This window comes from Colossoma macropomum, unplaced genomic scaffold, assembly GCF_904425465.1.
Source record: "Colossoma macropomum unplaced genomic scaffold, Colossoma_macropomum, whole genome shotgun sequence".
Lineage (NCBI taxonomy): Eukaryota > Metazoa > Chordata > Actinopteri > Characiformes > Serrasalmidae > Colossoma > Colossoma macropomum.
In genome coordinates, this window is record NW_023494789.1 from 23,158,753 (window position 1) to 23,176,634 (window position 17,882).

The 17,882-nt window shown below is 37.9% G+C and overlaps 1 protein-coding gene across 3 annotated transcripts in view; it reads right to left on the reverse strand.

Moving 5' to 3' along the window:
• The window catches only part of LOC118808132, a 58,020-nt gene that overhangs the window by 23,048 nt on the left and 17,090 nt on the right, over positions 1-17,882 (reverse strand). Inside the window, exons 5-9 of one of the 3 annotated variants that reach the window (XR_005007263.1) lie at positions 11,520-11,825; positions 10,452-10,568; positions 8,863-8,895; positions 6,887-6,961; positions 6,474-6,662 (exon numbers count right to left, since the gene is read on the reverse strand). Coding sequence is in view for 2 of the 3 variants with exons in the window: in XM_036570588.1 (XP_036426481.1) it covers positions 6,619-6,662; positions 6,887-6,961; positions 8,863-8,895; positions 10,452-10,568; positions 11,520-11,825 (575 nt within the window). In the remaining variant the exon portion in view is untranslated. Of the gene's footprint in view, positions 1-6,054; positions 6,663-6,886; positions 6,962-8,862; positions 8,896-10,451; positions 10,569-11,519; positions 11,826-17,882 lie in introns of those variants that run through there. The other 2 variants (XM_036570588.1, XM_036570589.1) reach the window with 2 other exon arrangements.

The window sequence follows — 17,882 nt, forward strand, 5'->3', positions numbered from 1 at the left end:
CACTACAGTGTAGTCACATTGGCCTTCATCAGAGACAGCAGTATCAGTGAGCAGTAAAGATGGATCATTTCTAGATGGAGGTTTAATTCGACCATCTCCTTTCACTGAACCATTCATGAACAAGAACCATGGTTCTGTCTCTCCTCTCTTAGTTACAGACACTGCAATAATAATAATAATTTCACTTGCTCCAAAAGTCTTCTTGAAAGAGCAGGAGATCTCTGTGGTCTGCTTAACGACTCCAACTGCCGGCTGACATTCCACACTGATCATCCCTGTTTAAACACGTTAAACAAAAGCACAAACACTGTTAAATGTTTCATGATGACAATATCAAGAAGAATGAAGCTTTCATAAAGAGTTATCATCATAACGAATTATGTTCTGGACATCAGCATGGACACTAAGGGCCAGATGGGCATTAGGTGTCAGTTTCAAATGGACACATTCAGCCAGTCTGATGTCTGAGACATAGTTTTATGATAGTTTTAAAAAGATTTTGACCTAAAATGTATTTTTAAATCCATTCATAGTGGAGGGATACATGCCCAGCATTTTGAGGCAAAATAGTCCCCAAAGAAAACATATTTTTCCTTTCAAACACTGAATTATGCATTAGCGGAACAGCGCTGTCTCATGTTCGTACATCTGGCCTTGTAAAAGCCCATTTCAGTGAGCTTTAGCAATCAGAGTAAATACTGGGATCTTCTGACTCACTGGTCTGAGTGTTTCCCAGAGAGAAAGACATCAGAGTGAGCAGAAGAACAACCTCCACAGCCATGATCTGTAGAAGAGAGAAGAGACAGAAATAACAATAATGGGCATTTTAATACTTCAGTGTGACCACCGTTCATCAGAAAACTACACCAGAAACCACAGAGAAGCACCACAGATCTTGGAGGATCTTCATTAGAAGGTAATGGGAAGTGATGTAAAGACATAATACAGAGAAATTCCCTTAAAGGAAACAAACGTAGTGTCCCCATCAGATCAAAACGTAGGTCCAGCTGTTCTTTACATTCATGATGAACAGAAACAGTCCAGAATTACTCGGTAGTAAATCTCATCACTTACAAATTACACTACCGATGTATTACTTTTTCTCCTCCTGCTTTTCCTGAAAAATTACCATAGCTGACATATGAGGTTTGGTTCCAACAGGCAAGCTTTATTTCTAACATGACATAGGACAAGTCACTAATGTAATGTTTTTATAATTACTGTAAATTTTCATTAATTTCATAACTGTAGTTTGGACAAACTGGTTCCTAAAAATTCTCATAATTCCTAAAGATTAATAAAAATTGCTCTGACTGGACTGTTCTGTGTCTTCTATATATATATTTACAAACATGACAAACAGTCTGTGACAATACCTGCTCTGTCAATTTTAACATCTAAACATATCATTTTATCTGTGATGACTGCACCAACCTCATCAATCAGTCTATAAAACAAAACACAGGCAGGAAGATAAAATGAACCTTCGTACAAATAACTTGGTCCTCATACTGATCAGTCTTAGCTACAAATGGGTCGGTCTTAACTCCACATGGGTCGGTCTTGGCTCTTTACGACAATTCGTGTTTGACTTGTTTTAGCCTCAGTGCTTATGTCAATGCTATGAAATGTTTATCTGTAATATCGTAGTGTAGGCTGCTCTCAGGAGAAACTCAGAGAAACTCATCAAATGTCGGTCCATTACTTTATTAAACTCAGCACAGAGCAGCACACAGAAAATGGAAAACACTGTTCTCAGGCCATGCTGGCTCTCACTGTCAGCCTGGATCTCCTGAAAATAAAGAGTCCCCAGAATGAAAAGGCTAAATTAAAGCTACAGAACAGAATAACTAAACTAAACTCAGGCGTGACCTGACGTCACAACATAAATAGTTTTCTGTACATCATCATGCCAGAAATTGCAGTAATTTCTGATTTAAAAATGAGTCGTGTCTGATCTTTTCCCTCTTTAATGTGATCTTACAGCCAGTAAAATTAAACACCCGTCTGGGTGAGAGGTAAGGTGGCACCATGAAGAAAAAGTGTTATGATGTCCTGAGCCTTTTGAGGCTAAGTTATTAATTTAATGAAATTTCTGATGAATACATGAGAATATAAGCGAATATCGGCATCTCTGACATTCATTGGTCCAAGAAACAGACAGCTCAGACCTCCATCTATAAATTAACTGACTGTACCTCATTTTTATCTGAAAAAGCAAATCTGCACAGATCAGCTTTGGGTTCAGTCAACATAAAAGAGCAAAGTGTCACACTTTTCAGGAGACTCACTTTCAGTTTCTCAAAGAAATCTGCAGACACACCTCCAAAGTTCAGTCTTAGAAGTTGGTTGATCATTTTCTGAAGTAATCAAACACATTTAGTGATCCTGAGGTCTGGACTCTGGGGTGGTCAGTCCATTGATCAGCTTCTTTGTTTGATATGTCTGTCTCCTTTTCTCAGTGATGCTTCTTGACAGCTACACATCCTTTCAGACCCATAGCGCTGAGTTGTCTTCTCACAGTGGAAGGATGGACAGAAACACCTGTGGGTGTTTTCAGATCTGAAGCAGCTTGATTTTCTCCTCTCTCTCAAAGATAGAAGCTTCAAGTGCTGTTTATCTGATGGGGACAGTGTCTACCAGGTCTTCCAGGTGGTTGTTATGAGTCTCATTTTCTCTGTAGCTTTCCGTTTTTGACTTTCAGTTTAATAACTTATCTTCTTTTAACTTTCTTCCTTATGCAGGTCGACTGCCTTACACTGGAAAAAATGGGTTTTTTTTGTCAAATGAAATAATCTTAAATCTAAATATATATTTCTAATTTTGTACATTTATTCTTATTTAACTCATTTCTAGACATGTTGTCTTGTGATTTTGTCAAATGAAATTCTCTCACTATGTTGGTAGATAATGTTTGTTTCAAGTAAAACAAGTAAAAATGTCTAGAAATAAGTTAAATAATCTTCTATTAAGTTTAAAACAATCTCAAAAAGAGAAATATTAAATTGACTAGATTTATAATTACTTTGTTGCCATTTATATCTACTCTCCTCAGAAATATCTTCTGAAAAATGAATAATTTGTATTAAATGTCCATTTTAACTGGAAATTAAATAAAAAAGGGCGATTAGTGTCTTTTGCACAGTGCTGTATACACATACACACACACACACACACACACACACACACACAGTCCAGTCAAATATTTGCACCTCTCATAAAAGGGTTATCATATCTGTGATTCTTTAGAATTTAGATTCTTCAGTAACCCACAGCAGTTAAACACCGATTTTTCTAAAATCCTTCATAATCCAGTGTGTGAGATGTAAACAAATGAAATGGTTCAGATTTCTTTACAGTAGTGCTGATAGGAACCAGGGGTCGCCATGACTACAACACAAATATAGACATTTTATTTACTGAAATGGCTGTATTTGTTAAAAAAACACAGCACACAAGAAGTTTCATATAAAGTGTATTTATTTCACATTAAACTGTTACAGTAATTTTGTACCATAGATCTGTAAATGAAATACAGCAAAGGCCAAAATGTAAGAAACTCCAAGAAAACAATTACAATATTAACAATGATTAGAAACAATGTCTTAGAAAAATAAAATACAGTCAGGTTCTCTTTAAAACACAAGGCAGAACCTTTAAAGTAGTTCATTAAAGGGCCCATACCCTACATTTCCCTGCTTTTTATTTCTTCTCCCTGAGGTCCACCTATTATGATTGTGAGGTTTTATGCACCAGTCATCATTCTTTTTTCAACTTCTATTTATCCGTTAGAATTAAACAGGCTCTCTCCCACGATATGGACCCTGTAAAGTGTGGGTGTTTTCTCTCTATACTGGCTAAATAACAGCACTGGTAGATTTTGGTGTTACAGATTCAGTGTCATTACTGCGTACCAGAAGAGACAGTTTACTATAAATGCAGTGGATAAATCTAGCAAGCACAACAGTTTGATTTTGATGTAGTACTGACAACCACAAGAGCTTCGTCTGTGTTTCAGTTTAGTGCTTAACTACCATCTTCTTCTTAATAAAACACCTGTTTTCTAGACCCAGATTAAGCCTAGAGAATTTCCAATGGTAAATCTCTTTTGACACTGAAGTTTAGTCCAAGATTAGACTTAATCCTCTGAAAGGAAACCACGACTTAATGTTTAAATTCCACATGTTTAATTTTTTTGCATAATTAAGTGGTTGAGATGTGAACATTTTGAGTCATTCAGAGTGGTTTGTTGTGAAATGCTCCTTTCTAGAGAATAGGAGGTGGTGACAGGAACCAGGCTTCCACCTCTAAAAGCTCTCACAGACAGTTATTACATGAAATGGTTATGAATACACTGCCTGATGTCTGAGACATTGATTTACGTCAATTTTGAGAAGATTTTTTGGCCTAAAATGTATTATTTAAAATCCATTCATGGTGGAGGGATACATGTAGGGTGCTGTGAGGCAAAACAATCCCCAAAGAAACTTTATTTAAATTAATTAATTAAATTATTTCAGATTTTCCACTATTTTCCCATCATTAGCATTCCATATAAATTCAGAAGACGTGTAGGTTCACTGGTGGTTTTGGATAGTAAATAAAATGTCTATATTTGTGTTGTAGTCATGGTGACCTCTGGGTCCTATCACCACCACTGTAACCATTTCACACCAAACCACTCTGAATCACTCTGTTTACACTTCAAAACACTGAACTACTCAGAAAATATGAACATTTTGTGAAATTGCCTTTTAAGCCTAGGCTAAAAAATGCTTCCTGGAGTGCAGTTAATGTTCTTTGGTTCTTAAAAGCACTTTAAATTTGAAGTGAGCTATAAGGAAAGGTGCTACATAAACGATGCAGGAGTGTATTAGTTGGGTTGGATTATATAGCTTATACACACAGTTTAATTTCTAAAAGAGTAATTTTTCAGATTACATTGTAGTCCACGTAGTGGAACAAGTCCCAACTCTCTAAGCAGAAACAGAAAAAAAAATATAAAAAATAACAATATAAAGTTTGAGTCTTTTCCCCCTTTTCCCACTTTAAGCGATTATGTTTATTGTTTTCACACTCACTTCATAAGCTATATATATTCACAGATTTATAAATGCTCCAGTGAAAAGCAGCTGACAAGATTAAAGTATATATCAAAATACTATTCAGATTCACAGAAAGCATCAGATTTGTTTTAAAAAAGAAGTGTTATTAAACTGCAGCAGGGGGCAGCAGCGAGCAAGAAGTCTCAGGCACTAATCACCGTTCCTCCCTTTAAACCTCAGTTATTGACAAAAATATGTGCACTTCTGCAAAGACAGGTAAATTTTTTTACTCCCCTCCATCTGTTTCCATGTGATAACACAAAATTCTTTAGTGTGTCATCATTTTCATGACTGAATATCAAAGCGCTGCCCAATTATTCAGTGGGACTTTCCATCTCAGGCGTCAGTAAAGTTTTAATTTCACTTTGGTTAAGAACTTAAAGCACATTAGAGCAGACTTTCACAAACACCACAGCCTGAATCAACAGCGTAGGAGGTCATAATCTCACTTCACATCACATTCCAGCCCTCAGACGCTGACAAGACTAATTCTGCTTCTTTAGTTTTAACACTGGAGCTACAAGGCTAATGTCGCTAACAAACACAAAGCTATTTTGTCTGAGAGAAAAATAACCATGTTTAGATAGATGGATTTTTTTTAACTCCTGTTTTCGATACTTCTAATATTTCTCATTTTGAGATTGCTGTACATTTCACTTATTTCTAGACAATTTAACTTGTTTTCAGTGATTTTATTTTTTCAATCATATTTCTTACAACAAGCATTATAAAGGCACGGCTGGGTGAGTTTGGTGTGGAAGAACTTGACTGGCCCCCACAGAGCCCTGACCTCAACCCCATCGAACCCCTTTGGGATGAACTAGAACGGAGTTCGTGGGCCAGGCCCTCTCGTCCAACATCAGTGTCTGACCTCACAAATGCTATTCTGGGCGAATAACCAACAGACACTCTCCAAAATCTAGTAGAAAGCTTCCCAGAAGAGTGGAAGCTGTTATAGCTGCAAAGGGGGGAACAACTCCATATTAATGCCTATGGATTTAGAATGGGAGTCATAAAGGCTCCTGTAGGTGTAATGTGTAGGTGTCTCAATACTTTTGTCCATGTAGTGTATTTTTCCTCTGCAGTGGCAGGGGAGATGAGCTGTTCCTTTAAAGAAAGATATGGTTAATGCAGAAGTGAGGAAGTGATTTTAAGAAAGCAGAAGTTCAATCTCGGGAAAAAAGAATGGAACTAGAAGTGTTTTATCAGCAAAAAAAAAACAAAAAAAAAAAATCAAACTTTACCACTTGACTGCCCAGTGTTAGAATGTTAGAATACTCTCTCTTCAGTGTAGTTAGCAAAATAACAGAAAGCTGGTTTATAATAGAGAAAACTGTAACTTGGTTTATAACAGAAGCCAATGGGAACCTGAACAGTGACTTCTATTATAAGTATGTTTAGAATCAACACAGAAGTAGATAAAAGTGTATCCTACAGACACAAGAGAAAAAGAGATTAAGTTGGAAGAATGCAGGAATTCTCTTTTAATGATGTCCTCGGTACGATGCTGAATTTATGTCTTCATTTCAGCGTCTCCGTTTGGCTTCAGTGGATTGTCTGCAACAAAAACAACAAAGAAAATAGGTTAAACTTTAAGGACCCCCTCATCACTGGCATGGACAGGTGAAGAAATATAAAGACCAGAAAGGCCCAGGTTAGAAGATATCATCTTAATGGCAAGTACAGGAACAGAACCATCAGACGAAGTATGTGAGAACCTGTGCAGATAAAAGCCTGTAAAAACAGCTCTCTAAACAGTTTAACAGGAGCATGAAGAATACCTGCTTCATCAGCATCAGTATCAGCATCAGCCTCAGCATCAGCCTCAGCCTGTCTGGTATGTCCAGGAAAACCCCCTAAAGAAAAGAACATTTCGTTTCTTTTTTATTTTAAGGAAAACTTTCCATGTTAAATGCATAAATCATGACGAAAACACATGCGGGTGTTAAATTTGAACCAGGTCATTGAAACTTTCCAGTGGAAGCAAAAATGTGTTCACTTTCACTTCTATCTATGAAGCTGGAAAGTCCAGAGGGAAAGTGAAGGGGTGTCTGTCAGAGGAAGAGGAAAGAGTAAACAAAGGACAGAGAAAGGGGGTTTTAGATAGCGTGCTTTGTTTTGGCACTTTGGCAGGCCACCCTCATCCCATACACATGTCGTCATGTGTAAAAGTTTGAAAACCCCTGGCCAAATTCCATGCTGTTGTTGATTTTCTTAGTGAAACTAGGTTAAAACATCCTCGACAGAGAACTTACAAACTCACAAGGACTTAAATGTGGCATTTTCTGCTAATTTTAGTGCACAATGTCTATTAATTTGCTGAGTTTAACAAAAAAAAAACACATTTTTAAAAATGCCATAGCTTTTTCCCAGAACCCCCCTAGAAATGTTGCTGTAGAGGATGTTTTCACTTATTTACACTGAGAAAATCAACAACATGAGAAATAGAAACTAGCACACATACACTGTCAGAAAAATGTGGACTTTTCCCCCTCAAACAATGTAAATGTACTCTCAAAATAAGTATTTTAGATCTTTAACAGTACACTACATTACTTTCCAAAGGAAAAAGTGCATATTCATTCCTTTTTATAACCTTTTCATATAAAAAATAAAATAAAAAAGCTTGGAGTCCAGAGAGAACTTTGAAACACTTTAAAAAACTATTTGTTTCCCTTTTTATGTTCCTTAACTCCACGTTTTTGGGCACAAAACCTTTCTGGGTGCCGTTTGTACCCAAATAAGTACATTTTATTACCTTATTTCCAGTGTCATTGAAGTGAAACATCACTAGCACCAAAAGCTATGTGAGTGCTGACAGCGTCCCTTGCTGGAGAATCACCAGCCTGCTAAACATGAGCGAGCGATCCATTAGGCTCTTTACATCTGAACATATATCTAAAATAAAAGAGCACTTTGAGAGAAAAGCACATATACAGTTGTATGCAAGTTTAGGAGCCCCTGGTCAAATTCCATGTTTCTGGTGATTTTCTAAGTGAAAATATATAAAAAAGTTAACACCTCTTTTACAGAGAATACACCACTGCACATTTAGCTAAAGATGAACATTTAACATTTAATTTCATTGAAAAAAAATAGTCTTGGCTACATTTTGGCACTTATATAGCACTTTAGAACTTTTGTTTTTTTGGCAAATAAATAGAAATTGTGCACTAAAATTTACAGAATATTGCCAATTTAAGTTTAACGAGGATGTGTTCACTTAATTTCACTTCAAATCAACAACTTTTACATACAACTGTAAGTGTGTCCTGTCAGGCTCTGTCTCTTACTGTAAAAGAGGATGAGCAGAATGTGCTTTATCATCATGCAAACTAATCACTGCTGATGCAACAAGAAGGCAAATTAGGATGGATTTCTTCTTAATAACATAACAGCCCCATTTCAGTCCATCATTTCCTCTAGAAAGTGGACAGAGTTGGTTTTGTGCTGGTTTCGGTTCTTTCAGTGGTGCTACAGAGGTAATGAAAGTCAGTAAGAAAGTTCATGTAATTAGAAGGCCATAATAAAGCCATCTACAATTTAACTTGGACCAAAGGACGACCAACAGGGTAGAAAATGACAGTGGGTTTACTCCTGGGAGAAGAACACAGAGCATCAGGAACAACAGAGGAGAAGAAACTGGTTTTAAATGAAGATATTAATCAGAAATTCTGAAGAATTTTAGAAACCAGAAAAACCACAGAGCCCAAAACCAGTTACAGAAACCAAAATAAAATATTTATAAGGAACATATTTAGAATAGGTTGAGCGGAAGGTCTTCGGGCTTCTGTTATTAAAATAAAAAATTGGTGTGAAATTACAGCCCAACCACTAAAATTGTGAAAATCAGCACTGAAGCCTGATCAATATGGAAAATATCAGCAACACAATACTGAGATAAAATACCAATAATCGATAATATTAGCTAAAAATAATTGAATGTGGTCAAATATTAAACAAACTGCAGCAGTTATAGTTAAACAGTGCTTTACTGACTGATAAACAGCTTCAACTTTTAAGGTTTTAAACAATATTAAACAAAAAATCTAAAACAGCACATTGACATATAGTCACTTACTCAGCCTATAGCAGTTTAGCCCCACCCTTTTACACTGAAGTTATTAGAAATGTTTTAGCAGAACTGCTTTATATATAAGGTAGCCAATCAGAACAGAGCTCATTTACATATATCAGTCTTAAAGGCACAGTAACAAAAACAGCCTGGTGAACTGTAATGTTATATGTGGACCTCAGATGAAAAAATATAAAATACAAATTGGATTTAACCTTATTATAGAAAGAAAGAAATCTCCTACAAATAAACATGCTGACAAAAATGTCAAAACAATACATGAAAACAATATTTATGTGTACTTTTTCTGGAAATGCAGACAAATCCATAGATTTCATCAGCCAAACAATGGATCAGTCAGGCTTTAATTAACAGAGTAATAAAGTACAGAATCAGGTGTAAAGCTGGAAAAAACAACCTGAGTTAAGTTTTCCTTACACACTGGGAGACCAGAGCTCTGAGAACTGTAATTAAAAAAGCTTTTCAGCATCCACCACCAAGCACAAAGCCAACATGTCTGCTCGCTACATTAATATCTTTCAAAAGGCTCATATCTTCAAGTCCACCTACAATGTTTCTGTGCTTTTATGTACCAAAAAACAGATGATGCCCTAATTGTAATTAAAGCCCAGCAGCGAGGTTGCTGAAATTTTCCCCTCTCTGCTATCACTGAAGACGGGCCGGGTCGCCTACAGAGCACTGCTAGTAGCCTGTTAATTAAGTAATGTTTTTTTTTTTTAAAGTTGAGGGTTGTCCCGTAGGGCAAGATTTCAACCACTACCCCTTGGAACTGAGTTAGGGTGACACTCGAAAACAAGGGGTAAAAAGAAGAAATGGGATTGGGCCAAAATGTCCATTTTGAAAGTGTTTACATGCTACATCAAAAAACACTGCAACAGCCTTTTAATGCGTCATATCCAAAACATCTACAAGCACCTGCATTAGCACAGCCCTGTCTCCGGTTTATATCTGAATCATCTCTGTAATTCCAGATGTCCAACAGCAGCTGAGTGTGACAGAGCGTCCTCTGGGAACGCTTTGAAGGTTTCTTGCTTTTGCAAGAACCGTGGCAAAGTGAGCCAAGCTGTACAACGTGTATGATTTCAGTCATTCTGGTCAGAATGAGGGCAAAAGTACAGCACTTTCTGTGTGCAGTATTGCGACACCTCAGCTTGGCTAGTCTGTCTCGCACAGTAACTACTTCCCTATTTGAGGCTTACGCAGAGAACATCGTGTGACAGTCATTCTTTCTGGGTGCTGCTGATACTTACGCTGAATGTGTCTTCTGCGGTACAGGAGGGCTAACAGGAGTCCCACGATGATGAGGCCAATGACTAACAAGCCAGCAGTAATACTGCCCCACTTAGTGCCTGAATGACCTTCACCACCTGAAAAAAGAAAAAATGAATAACCAACTTAATTCTGTTCCAGAGTTAGAGAGTGATCTTCTTTAGACACTGTGCAACAACCTTGATCAATAATGTGTCTTCAGCAGCAGGTTTATGTGGAGTGGAATACAAACATTGCTATCACTAGCTGCTGCTGAGCAGCAGGAAGAAGCACAGCCTTCAAAAAATGCAGCAGTGTGAACTAGCAAGAAAAATCTTGCTTTTTTACAAGGTACAAGGAAAATAAGGTTCACACAAAAGCACCACAGTAAAACAGCAACACAAAACAAGAGCACAAGACTACACATACACAAGACCTGGAGGTTAAGGGTGAAGCTAAGACACAAAAGGAGACAGATCAGGTCTGGGAAATCATGATTGTTATCTCTAAAACAGATCAAGAACATAGCATAACTAAAAACAAGAGTGGCGGCTATCTTGAAGTCTTAACTGTGCAGTTTGATTAGACTGAAAAAGTAGAACTAAAGATTTTGGTTTGATAACATCTGAATAAACACCTTTAGAGTCAGAGACATGCTTTACCTGTTTCCTTATCATATCATAATCCTTGCTAGCTAACACTGTAAGTAGGGTTGTTGAGTCAGCCTGAATTTTGATATGCTGAGTTCACATCCTGTTTAGGATAAAATTTGACAGATCCTACATCAGTACCCCTTCTTTCACACCTACTGTTAAGCTTTACAGAATGACTGTTCTACAGTTTCTCATTAGATTGAATGAATAACTGGCTCTAAATGTAGGTATTGTGATATAAACTGAGTCTGTTCTACAGCTTCTCATTAGGTTGAATGAATAACTGACTCTAAATGTAGGTATTGTGATATAAACTAATATGAAGAGGTAAAGTCAACTCACTCAGCACCACCTTTTTATCTTCACACTTCATATTACATTCCTGCTAGAACTTCCAGAAAGAAATCAAACAGTTACCTGTGAACTTCAGAGGGAACGTGCTCTCCCATTCTTGGACGAATTTGCTGTTGAGAACAACACACCTGAAGGGCTCCGAGCTCGAGTCAATGCTGCTGAAGATCAGTTTGCTGGACAGATGTACCAGTTTGTCCTCTCTCTCTGTGATCTTCAGTGTGGCGTTCTTCGTCCAGTTGGTGTTTTTGCTGCCAAACCAGTGAATGGCTCCTGCTGGATAGCCACCACTAGCATTGCAGTTAAGTTCAGCAGGGCCGCCCTCTTCAATCTTTTCTGGCCATGAGCTGATGGATGGTGGGTTGTACTTGGCTAAACAGAGAAAAGACATGCGGTTTTGAGTGAGTCCTGTTAAAAGGCTGTGTAGCATTTCAACTGCTGTAGTGGTTCTCAGTCATGGTCCTCCATGTTTTAGCGTTTTCCCTGCTCTTATACACCCAGTTCTACTCAAGAACTTGTTAATTTAATCTTTACTTGCAGGAACGTTGAACGAAAGGTAGTGTTAGTCTAGGACCAAGTTTGAGAAACACTGACATAGAACCTTTACATTATTACATTTCAAAAGGTTGAATATCCCATTTGCTTAAAGGGGCATTCGACTGTGAAACTAGCATATAATCCACCTTATCCCTGTGCCCCATCACGCTTTAAGTGGCTTATGAGCAGAACTTCCTGTGAAGCATAAACATACTATATACACTATATGGCCAAAAGTTCGTGTACAAAAGTTCAAGCTCATCCAAAGCTTGATGCCAACACCCAGCATGCCTAGTTTTTAAACTGGAGGCTACTCTGTCATGGTAGGATGTGATTTAGGCTTGTTTACAACAGATGTAAAAAAAAACTCGTTCTCCTACAGCACCATCTGAAGGAACCCTTTTTTTCGACTTTATTCTCAAGTGAGATGTAAAGGATTCCATTCATTCAAACTAGCAGGAATTCAGTATAAACATACAAAGCTGATAGTCTGACCCTGCAAATCACAAGATGCTTTAATTGCTGAGTCAAATGAAAACAGAAAGTGACTCTGAGGTCCCATGTGACACTGTGTACTCTACTAACAGCTCGCACTAAAGCCTCTAAGGATTGCATTGCTGTGAGGATTTGGTTGCATTCAGTTGCAAGAGCATTAAGTAAGGTCAGGTACTGATGTCGGATGATTAGTGAATCACTCCAACTCATCCAAAAAGTATTGGAGGGAGCTCCATCACTCCACTAGCACTACTTATTTGTTGTATGAAGTAGTGAAGTATTCTATTGCTTAGCATTGCAACCTTCATAATTTTGAATCATTTTTGTGTTTTTGTCCAACAATGTTTCTCACTTCTCACTACCATACCCAGCATGCATTACCCAAATTCGACATACCTTATTGGTCTAATAGTCTTTTCCTAGTCAAATTTTATATATATATATATATATATATATATATATATACATGTAAAATGAAAACACGCAAGTTAAATCATTTATATTCATAGTTGAAGCAGCTCATGGCCCTGGATTATAACTAACTTGCTCCTCATGTTTACCAGTCTGACGTCTCTCCACAAGGGGGTGTTATTAAAATCCCGTTTCCAAAAATGTTGGGATGCTGTGCAAAATGTAAAAAATAGAATGCAATGATTAGCAAATCATTTAAACCCATTATTTAAATGAAAATAGTAGACAGACAACATAACAAATGCTGAAAATAAGAAATTTTGTTGTTTTTTTGAAAAAAATATGCCCATTTTAAATTTGATGCCAGCAACATGTTTCACACAAGTTGGGACAGGGGCAATAAAAGACTGGTAAAGTAGCATATTAGTAAAAAAACACTTGGTGGTTAATTGACAACAGGCCAATAACATGACTGGGAGTAAAAAAAGCATCTCAGAGAGGCCGAGTCTTTCAGAAGTAAAGGTGGGCAGGGTTCACCACTTTGTGAAAGACTGCGCAGGCAAAGAGTGCAACATTTCAAGAATAATTTTTCTCAACGTAAAACAGCAAAGAACTTGGGATTTAATCATCTATGGTACATAATAAAATTAAAAGATTCAGAGAAATCTTTGTATGCAAGGGACAAAAATACAATACTGGCTGGCTGTGATGTTTGAGTCCTAAGGCAGCACTGCATTACAAACAGACGTGATGGAAATGACTGCATGGTCTCAGGAACACTTTTGAAAACCACTGTCTGTGAACACTGTGTGTCGCTGCATCCACAAATGCAAATTGAAGCTCTACTCGTTTCTACCATATAGAAACAGGATCAAGAAATGCTGCCGCTTCTGGGCCCAAGCTTTGAAAACTTTGAAACTCTTTTTGGAAATCATGGATGCCGCGTCCACCCAGCTTGTTATCAGTACATAGTTCAAAAGCCAGCATCCATGATGGTTTGAGGGTGCATTAGTACACATGACATCGCTGGCTTGCACATCTGTGAAGAAACCATTAATGCTGAATGATATATACAGGTTTTGGCAACATAAGCTGCCATCCAGGCAACGTCTTTTTAAGGGAAGGCCTTGATTATTTCAGCAAGACAAAACCAAACCTCATTCTGCATGTATTACAAAAGCATGGTTCTATAGTAAGAGTCCAGGTGCTAAAATGGCCTGCCTGCAGTCCAGACCTGTCACCCACTGAAAACATTTGGTGCAGAAACACGGCAAAGTAGACCCTGAACTGTTGAGCAGCTGAAATCCTATTTCAAGCAATGTGAAAATATTTCACTTTCAAAACTACAGCAGTGTCTCCTCAGTTCTTAAACGCTTACAGAGTGTTGTTAAAAGAAGAGGTGATAAACAGGCCCCTGTTCCAACTTTTTTGGAATGTGTAGCTGGTATCAAGTTCAAAATGGGCATATGTTTTCAAAATAAATAAAACTTTTCAGTTTCAACCATTGTTGCCTTTGTACTATTTGCAATTAAATAAAGGGTTTACCTGATTTGCACATCACTGCATCCTGCTTTATCTACATTTTGCACAGCGTCCCAACTTTTTTGGAAACAGGGTTGTTTGTGGGTATTATTGAAAGCTGTCAGCTTGATGGCAATACCCAGCATGCACTGCACATCATTCAACCACTGGGAATACATCCTACTGCTAACATAGCCACTGATGTAGCGACTAATAAACAAGAGATATATTCAGCTTTTAGGCTGTAACATTAGAAGTCTGGCTTCTTTCTTTATCAGCCAGCTAGTGGCCCAAAAACAAACAGCTGCCCTTAAGTATCCGCTCAACTCTTTTTTTTTTAATTCCTCTGACCTTCGAGATCAATCATCAGAAATGGCCTCAGAAGGGGAGGATGCCTACTTTTTAAACCAGAACATTTTACTCTAGAGACCACTCTAGGATGTGATTAGGCTTGTTTACCACAGATGACATTTTGGCTGGAATGCCCCTTAAAGGATCTACCTATTGAAAATTTCCTTAGGAATAAAAGTGGTTCTCCTACAGAACCGACCGAAGGAATCCTTTAACCCTTAAGTGAGATATACAGGATTCCTTTCACTCAAACTAGCAGGAATTCATCGTAAATACACAAAGCTGACACTCTGACTGTATGAATCATGAGAAATTTCAAACCACTGAGTTAAATTAAAACAGAAAGTAACTCTGAGGGTCTGTGTGAGGAACAGAGAACACTGTGTTCTCTAACAGCCTGAACTAAAGCCACTAAAGATCACAAAGTACACAAGTATTTTCTGTCTTTCCAAATCAACTTGTGCATGTGTTTCAGAGCACCAACAGGACTCCCTGTTCAATAGCCTTATTCTCCTCAGATATCTGAAGTCATGATGTTATTCTGCAGTTGACATTATACTCAAAATTGGACCTCCAGGTCAAAGCTAGTTTCCGAAGTCAAAGTCAGCTTTAGTGTCATTTCTTCTCACAAATGTAGTTTTTCCAAGACACAGCACTACATCTCAACACAGAACAGCAGCAAACAGAAAATAAATGCCAAAAAATATAAACAAACCACACTCTTAAAAAGATGATGGTTTTATATAGAACCAAGAATTGCATGATTGAATGGTTCTTTTCATCATTAAATGGTTCTTCTGATTGACGGAGAATGTGCTGTAGATGGTTCTACATTGAATCTTTTTGGAAAAAGTTCTATATAGCACCAAAAATGGTTCTGCTATCGTAACAATGTCAAGCTTGTAGCAATAGAAGGACCCTTTTTGGTGCAACAGACCAGCTGTTGGTCCACATCAGGACTGATAATAAAAAAGGGACTGTGCATATTAAGCAAGAGATGCTAACGTTTCACAAAAGTAAAGTGGCTGAGCGAAGAAGGTAGTGCAGCAGATGATAGTGAACGGTAAGACTGAGGTCAGGGGTGGCACCACACCTCCAAAAGTGGTGGGGCAAAACATATTGTTTAAAAAATAAATAAATTAATAAAAAATTTAAAAAAGAAGTTGGCAGAGTGATAAAATGTAATTAGGCCACTGACTGGATAATAACTAGTTACATTTACCCAAGTACATGTACTTAATTAAAATACTGATGGATTCTTACTCTCGAGTAAAAATCCATGAATTTAGTACGAATTTAGACATTCATATTTAGATACTAATTACATTTTTTGTGTTTAATTTCAATTTGTTTTGATGGTGGTAATATTTGTACAGCTGTGTGACTGGTTACATCTCTGACTTTGGAGCTTTGTATTTTAGACCAGAAAACAGAAGAACAGAGCTGCACAATCTTCAGCTTCTATGCTGATAAATGCTGAAAGTTCCACTGCAGTACTCAGTACTTAAGTAGATTTTCCACATGTTACTTTTGAGGAAGTTATTTTGAGGAAGGTACTTTTACTTGCGTAATGTTTTTATGCAAGTATCAATACTTTTACTTGAGTACTGATTTAGGCTCCTCTACCCACCTCTGAACCTGATCATGAACAGTGTCAGTGTTTGTTTTGATGCTGCTTCAGTAGCTGCAGCCTCAGATAGCAGTATTTGTTAGTCAACATCTCTGAAGAACATCAGGCTGTTTTCATTCCCAGTTCATTTTCTAAAGACCCACCACAGTTTGATTTAAATGTGATATGTTATCTCTTTTATTTGGTTCAGATAATAGACTGCAAGGGCTAAAGTGGACTAAATTACATGTGTGTTTTTGTTTATTGATCAGAAGTTTTGTAGGGATGTAAGCACTCTGTCACTCTCACATTCACCACCATGAAAACAGAGAAATAGAAAATAGAGATGCTTATCATCTTTGTGTATACCAATGCAAATTTAACCGATCAGGTGACAGATGCTTGGCCAAAAATTTGCTCCACGATCCATAATCAAACGCATATTATTATTTTATTGCTTGCTTTTCGTTATTTACAGCAGCTCACAGTGCAGAAACATTATGAACGTTTGTAAAGAGTGAAATGTTGAAGCAGCAGATTGTGCAACAGTGCAACAAAAACATGCTCTGGTGCTGAATTCTGAACTAGCGCAGTTCAGTTGTTTGCTACAGATCTGAATTTGGACGGAGTCGCATGTCAAAACCGAACCAAAGAAAAAGTTGGGCAGGTCCGCACCAACCAAGACAGGTCTGAAAGCTCCTCCCAGCCGAAATAGAGACTCTGATTGGCTCTGCCGCTCAGTTTTAAACTGCATTTTCATGCTGGTCAGCGCTTCATGCAGTTCTAAACTCAAAAAGTAGTGGGGTGTCGGCTAGTACTTTAAAAAGCGGTGGGTCAAATGTCTGCTTGCCAACATGGAAATGAGAATGTTTAAATCAGGTAGATCCGTTCAGCAGTTTGCCTGCCTGTAGGAAGAAACTGTTTATGAGTCAGGCGGACTTGGCCTTCTGGGGACAAATGGACTGTAGTGGCCCACTACTCAGGAGCTCAGGAGGCGTGGCAATGTGAGCAGCCACACACGGAGGCTCACGGTAGGTGCGCACACTCCTAAAAAGGATTGTTTATGTTGCTTAAGCTTAAGTTGTGTATACATGTTATTTGTGTTGTTTCGTGTCAGGATGTGAATTTAGTTCAGGTGTTTTTGTGTTGGGGGTTGATCACTGTAAGGGTGAAGCCTGTAGGTAATGTCCCCCATGGCTTCAGGCTTCTGTGTGTGCCTTTCTGCCCTGGTGTTTAATAAAGAGGACTTCTTGTGGTGGAGTCATGGCCTCCCCTGTGTCCATAAAGAAGGCTGCTAAGACCTGGAGTTCCTAATATGGTGCATGACACTGACTGCAGAATGACAACACGACTTCAGAGAAGGGGTCTGCGTTACATCTTGCAGCTCAGGGCTATTTTTCTGTATGATGCGCAGGAGTAGGACAACACACACATGTACAGAAATTAATGAACAGCCTCAACATGTTTACAATCACTTAATGATTACCACATATAAATAACATCTA